This window comes from Carcharodon carcharias, chromosome 27 (genome assembly GCF_017639515.1).
Source record: "Carcharodon carcharias isolate sCarCar2 chromosome 27, sCarCar2.pri, whole genome shotgun sequence".
In the NCBI taxonomy this organism is placed as follows: Eukaryota; Metazoa; Chordata; class Chondrichthyes; order Lamniformes; family Lamnidae; genus Carcharodon; species Carcharodon carcharias.
The window spans coordinates 16,496,652-16,503,086 of NC_054493.1; the positions used below are offsets into that span (position 1 = coordinate 16,496,652).

Genomic DNA, 6,435 nt, shown 5'->3' on the forward strand with positions numbered 1-6,435 from the left:
CCACTTTAATTGTGTACATTAGGAAAGAGACCATCCTTTTAACCAGACAAATAAGTGTGTCAATCTGAGGGAGCAAAGGATGTCAATGTCTTTAAGAGATGAGACTTTAACCAATTAAGGCACAGGCAGAATTCTACACATTCTCAGACTACACTTCAGAAATATTTCATTGGCTGTAAAGCGCTTTGGGATATCCTGTGGTCGTGAAAGATGCTATAGAAATGCAAGATTTTAAATTTATGTTACCTGATCTTGATGTCTGTAACCTGATTTTATCCACCCCCAGCTTGCCCTTTAATGAATTCACTTTGGTTCAGACAAGACTTTAACCAATTGAGGCAAAGGCAGGATTCTCTGGATAGGAAACTTAAAATGAAGTTTATTAAAAGAAAAAGGTTTATTCAACAACTTTAAGACATTGACTTTTACAACAACATGTGGGTGATCAGTCCGTAGAAGCGTAACCCTCTCTGGCTCCTTCTTTGACAGTAATTCTTGTGCAATTCAGCTTCTGGAGTCTGGCTCTTTGTTTGACAGTAATTTGCTTGGAACTTGGCCTCGGGAATCTTCAGTACTTGGCTAGCAAGGAAGACCTTGGAACATTTACTTTTATCCTCTTGTCTTTTACTATAACAATTGATTCATTATTGATTCATTAATTGTAACTCAATTAAGGCTCATGACTTATTTAATCATCTGTTGCTGATCGCTAGCTAATGAATACAGTAATATTTAATTAATAGATATTGTGAATACAAGATAGAATAGCATTCTTATTTACTAATCATGACCGGATTGAACAATGACCCTTATTCTTGAGATGGACTTTGGCAGAATATGATGTCCAGTAGCTTATCAAAATTGGAAAAGAATTTCTTAGTATAAATAATTTCTATTGGGTCTGCAGTCTCAAGAAACATTTCAGTTTATACAATGTTAATTTTAAAAATAAAGATTCAGCCTTTACAATGTAGTTATCTATTACATCAATTCATTAACGATAACTTAATCAAGGTTCATTACTGAAATCTATTAAGTACAGACTTATTTTGTAAGTAAGAAGTTACAGAATGTGAGAAGACTGCAAAAAACCCATGTTCCAGTTTAAAATGGCTTCCTTGGCCTTGTTACTTATAACAGTGAATATATTATGAAAGTGATTGATTTTTGATACAAAATTGGACTACCCCAGCCTACATATAGTTTCCTACATTACAACATCAACTACACTTAAAAAGTCCTTCATTGGCAGTAAAAAGCTTCAGGATGAAGGCAGAGCTGGATATATTCTTGATAAGTTAGGGGGTGAAAGGTTATCAGAGGTAGGCAGGAATGTGGAGTTGAGGTTACAAGAGATCAGCCATGATTTTATTGAATGGCAGAGCAGGCTCGAGGGGCCGAGTGGCCACAGCTGCTGCCGATTCATATGTTCATATGACTTTCTGTGGTCATGAGAGGTGCTAAAGAAGTGCAATTTTTTTTTTCTAATTCTCCACAAATTTGGATATATTACACTCGGTCCCCACATCAAAGTATTTGATAAAGGTTAAGCCTTAATTTTGTGTAATAACCTGGTTTTTGACACCATCTCGAATGCTCTGAGAAAATTCAAACACACAGCATCGTGGTTATTTGGTTTAAAACAAAGCGAATTATTGTGATTTGCAATCTGATACCTGCAAATGGTGCAGGAAGCAGGTTCAACTCGGTCTTTCAAAAGGGAACTGAATAGAGTCTTGAAAGGAAAAGAAAATTACAGGATGATGGGATTAATAGGGTAGTTCTTTCAAAAGGCTGCATGGGCACGATGGGCTGAATGGCCTCCTTCTGTGAGCCTCATGTGCATCGAAAGCGAGTGGTAATGATGTGCATCCCACTTTTGGTGAGGGTGGTAGAAGCAGAGGTGATGGGATGATTTCAAAAGGAAATTTGGGGATAGAACAGGGCATGGGACTGACTGATTTGCTCTAAGGAGAGCCAGAATGGACTCGATGGGCCTAATGGCCTCCTTTTCTCTGCCCTAATGACTGATGTAAAGAGAGAAATTTCAATTACTCCAGTCTCTCCAAGAAACTGAACTCCCTCATCTCTGGTGCCATTCTTGTAAATCTCCGCTGCCCCTCTCTAAGAATTACACATCTTTCCTTACATTTTGAGCCCATATTTAGGGTTCTTTATCAGGGACAGAAATGAAAAGCAGGGAGGTAATGTTCAACTTGTTTTGAACCGTGGTTAGACTACACTGGGAGGACTGTCAACACTTGTGATCTCTTTTTAGAAAAAGGAAATAGAGGCACTGGAGAAGGGGCACCAAAGATTCACAAGAATAATCCCAGAACTGAGAGCATTTAACCCTCAGGAAAGGCTGCGGCTGCTTTTCTCTGGAAAAGAGAAGACAGAAGGGTGAACTGATGGAAGTCTTTAAGATTATGAAGGGGTTCAATAATCCAATAGGGATTTCATGACAAATATCTTTCCACAGGTGAGTAGTGAGAATGTGGAGCTCACTATAACAGCGAGTGGTTGAGGTGAACAGCATGAATACATTTCAGGGGAAGCTAGATACATACATGAGGAAGAAAGGAATAGAAGGATATGCTGATGGGGGAGATGAAGAGAGTGGGTGGACGCTCATGTGGAGCATAAATACTGACATAGGCTAATTGAGCCGACTGGCCTGGTCCCTGTGCTGTAGACTCAATGGAACAAAAACAAATGTAATTATTTCAGATCTGCCTGTAGTGGTAGGAAAAACACAATTTACTACCCAGGATAAAATATGTGTCTTTCATCAGCTTTTGTGGGTCGTTTCAGTGGAAATGTGCCCTCCCAGGCTCAAAGAGCATCAGCCTCCTGGAAGCAAAGTTGACAGACTGGCCAGTCCAGCAGAAAGAAACCCTTCAACCGTCCCACTTCACCAACTGTTAGAATGAACATGGTTCAGTCCTGGATGTGAATAACAGCAGCAATAACAGCAGAATCCAACCCCTGTAATCACTTGTGAACTCCCTGGTGTCGCATCAGCTGTGATGACCGAGTAAATGCCTTTCCACATTCTGAGCAGGTGAATGGCCTCTCCCCGGTGTGAACCCTCTGGTGTGTCCGCAGGTTGGATGAATTACTGAATCTCTTCCCACACTCATAGCAGCTGAACGGCCTCTCCCCGGTGTGAATACGCTGGTGTGTCAGCAGGTGGGATAACTGAGTGAATCCCTTCTCACACTCAGAGCAGGTGAACGGCCTCTCCCCGGTGTGAACTCGCTGGTGTTTCTGCAGATTGGATGAATCAGGGAATCTCTTCCCGCACTCGGAGCAGGTGAACGGTCTCTCCCCAGTGTGAACTCGCTGATGTGTTAGCAGATGGGATGAATCACTGAATCCCTTCCCACAGTCGGAGCAGGTGAACGGCCTCTCCCCGGTGTGAATTCGCTGGTGCATCAGCAGGTGGGATGACCGACTATATCCCTTCCCACATGTAGAGCAGGTGAACGGTCTCTCTCCAGTGTGAATTCGTTGGTGCATCAGCAGGTTGGATGAATCACTGAATCCCTTCCCACATGTAGAGCAGGTGAATGGTCTCTCCCCACTGTGAACTCGCTGGTGCATCAGAAGGTTAGATGAATCAGTGAACCCCTTCCCACACTTGGAGCAGGTGAACGGTTTCTCCCCAGTGTGAACTCGCTGATGCCTCAGCAGGTTTGATGAATCACTGAATCCCTTCCCACACTCAGAGCAGGTAAATGGTCTCTCCCTGGTGTGAACTCGCTGATGTGACTGCAGATGGGATAACTGAGTGAAACTCTTCCCACAGTCAGAGCAGGTGAATCGCCTCTCCCCAGTGTGGACTCGCTGGTGCATTAGCAGGTTGGATGAATCACTGAATCCCTTTCCACACTCAGAGCAAGTAAACGGCCTCTCCCCAGTGTGAACTCGCTTATGCGTCTGTAGGTGGGATGAACTAGTGAATCCCTTCCCACACACGGAGCAGGTGAATGGCCTCTCTCCGGTGTGAACTCGCTGGTGTGTCTGAAGGGAGGATGAATGAGTGAATCCCTTCCCACACTCGGAGCAGGTAAATGGCCTCTCCCCAGTGTGACTGCGTCGATGAGTTTCCAGTTGATATGGGAAGTTGAATCCTTTTCCACAGTCCCCACAATTCCATGGTTTCTCCATGGTGCTGGTGCCCTTGTGTCTCTCCCAGTTTGATGATCAGTTGAAGCCTCGTCCACTCACAAAACACCTGTATGGTCTCATCCCACTGTGACTGGTGGTGGTTTTTTCAAACTGTGTAATTTGTTAAAATTCTTTCCACAGTTGTACACTGGAACACTCTAACTTGAGTGTGTGTCTCTCACTGCTTTGCCAGTCACACCGATGTTTAAATCTTTTAAAGCAGACAGAACAGACAAATATTTCTCCTCCTGGATTCAAAGACCGGTGGTGTTCAGGTCCTGATGAAACGAATGACTCTGTCAGATCTTGAAGTGATGCTTGATTTGAGATTTCCCTCTGCAAATCCTCCCCTTCTAGTATCCTGTAAAGGGAGTATACAAAAATCATCACTGTCAGTGCAGGATAGACATTCTGAACAGACAATTCTAGCTCCTAAGGAAAATTCTATCCTCTGTCTATTCCCAAAAGCTATCAATCTCCACCCTACACATTCTCCCTCCATTTGCATTCTGCAGTACCTATTCCACACCCTCCCAATTCTGATATGTGTACAAATAGCTATTGTTGTATATTACGTACATTTTAGTCCATTTTATATGACTAGAAACACATTACAAGAATAAAAATAATAAATGTACATTATTAGGGAATCAGAATTAATATATCCCATATAACAACACTAGATATATCTTTGTCCTACGTTAATGTACTGTCCCCTTTAATGTCAGCCGTCCCACGGGGAAACCACCCCTTTAATTGTGAACATCAGGAAAGAGACCATCTTTTTAGCCAGACAAATAAATGTGTTAATCTGAGAGAGAAAATGATGTCAATGTCTTTAAGAGAGTGAAAGAGACCCGGACCAACCTTTCCAGAGTCTGCACCCTCCCTCGATTCACTTCCTTTCCCTTCAGTTCCTGCAAGTCAACAATTTAAACCCAGAATTAGAAAAGAGATGGAAAAGGGGGAGAAAATAAAGTGTTTTACTCACAGATGTTGGACACAGGAGGAAGTTTAGTCCGTGTGAAGCTCAATCTTCATTCACACAAAGCAGGCTCTCTGATTGGCTGGAGGACAATAGTCCTTCCGGTCTTTCGGCGCTTTCTGCAGTCAGCCGGTTCCCTGGAAACCTCGGCTCGACAAGGTGTAGCGGGAGGGGGAGGGGGAGGGGGGGACAATGGGCAGGGAGTTGGGGACAATGGGCAGGGAGTTGGGGACAATGGGCAGGGGCAGCGCTCCCGTGTCCGCGCGCCTGGCCGGCTTGCTGGTTTCGGCAGTGTTGCGTTGTGGATGTCACAATGACTCAGTGGTTCGTCCCCAGCACGCGGTGTCCCATTGGGAGCAATATGACAAGTTACAGAAGCAAATTGCTGCGGATTGGACAACAGCTCAGGGCGTCTGGAGGTCAAAGTCTCTCCCGCCCCCACGTGACCTCGGGTTCCGCTTCCATATTGTCTTCATGCGGCGTGGGGGCAGTGTAATTCACATTGGTGAACCGGAAGGATTCAGATCATCGAACCAATCAGGATGCGAGGTTTGTGCCAATGGCTCCACGGAGTTTCTTCTATTGTCTGAATGCAGACGTTGGTCAATGAGTTTGTAAACCCAAGATAAAAGCAAAATATTGCGGATGCTGGAAATCTGAAACATCAGAAGAGTCATATGGACTCGAAACGTTAATTGTGTTCCTCCCCGCAGATGCTGTCAGACCTGCTGAGTTTTTCCAGGTATTTTTGTTTTTGAGTTTGGAAACCTGTCCATTACTGCCCAGCAAAGCTGCTGGTGCTCTGGTGCTACTCCTATCTCTCTGAATGCACCCAATTTAATTTTGAAATTATTTGTCTTTGTTTCCACCATTCTCACAGGCAGAGACCCAGGTTATGACTAAAACAAAAACAGAAATACCTGGAAAAACTCAGCAGGTCTGGCAGCATCGGCGGAGAAGAGTACAGTTGACATTTCGAGTCCTCATGACCCTTCAACAGAACTAAGTAAAAATAGGAAAGGGGTGACACATAAGATGGTTTAAGGTGGGGGTGGGGGAGAAGAGGGTGGCGGTTGTTGGGACAAGCAAGCAGTAAAAGGAGGAGATAACCAAAAGATGTCACAGACAAAAGAACAAAGAGGTGTTGAAGGTGGTGATATTATCTAAAACAATGTGCTAATTAAGAGTGGATAGCAGGACAAGCAAGGTACAGATAGCTCTAGTGGGGGTGGCGTGAAATAAGACTAAAAGGGCAGCAAAGTTACAGATAAATGATG

At 43.9% G+C, this 6,435-nt stretch overlaps 1 protein-coding gene across 1 annotated transcript; it reads right to left on the reverse strand.

Moving 5' to 3' along the window:
* Positions 1 to 1,317: 1,317 nt before the first annotated feature.
* LOC121270194 (zinc finger protein 229-like) lies at positions 1,318 to 5,291 on the reverse strand. Its single transcript, XM_041175503.1, has 2 exons — positions 5,165 to 5,291; positions 1,318 to 4,534 (listed from the first exon to the last, which is right to left on the reverse strand). The coding sequence occupies exon 2, from the start codon at positions 4,171 to 4,173 to the stop codon at positions 2,995 to 2,997; it is 1,179 nt and encodes a 392-aa protein (XP_041031437.1). The 5' UTR covers positions 4,174 to 4,534; positions 5,165 to 5,291; the 3' UTR covers positions 1,318 to 2,994.
* Positions 5,292 to 6,435: the final 1,144 nt, after the last annotated feature.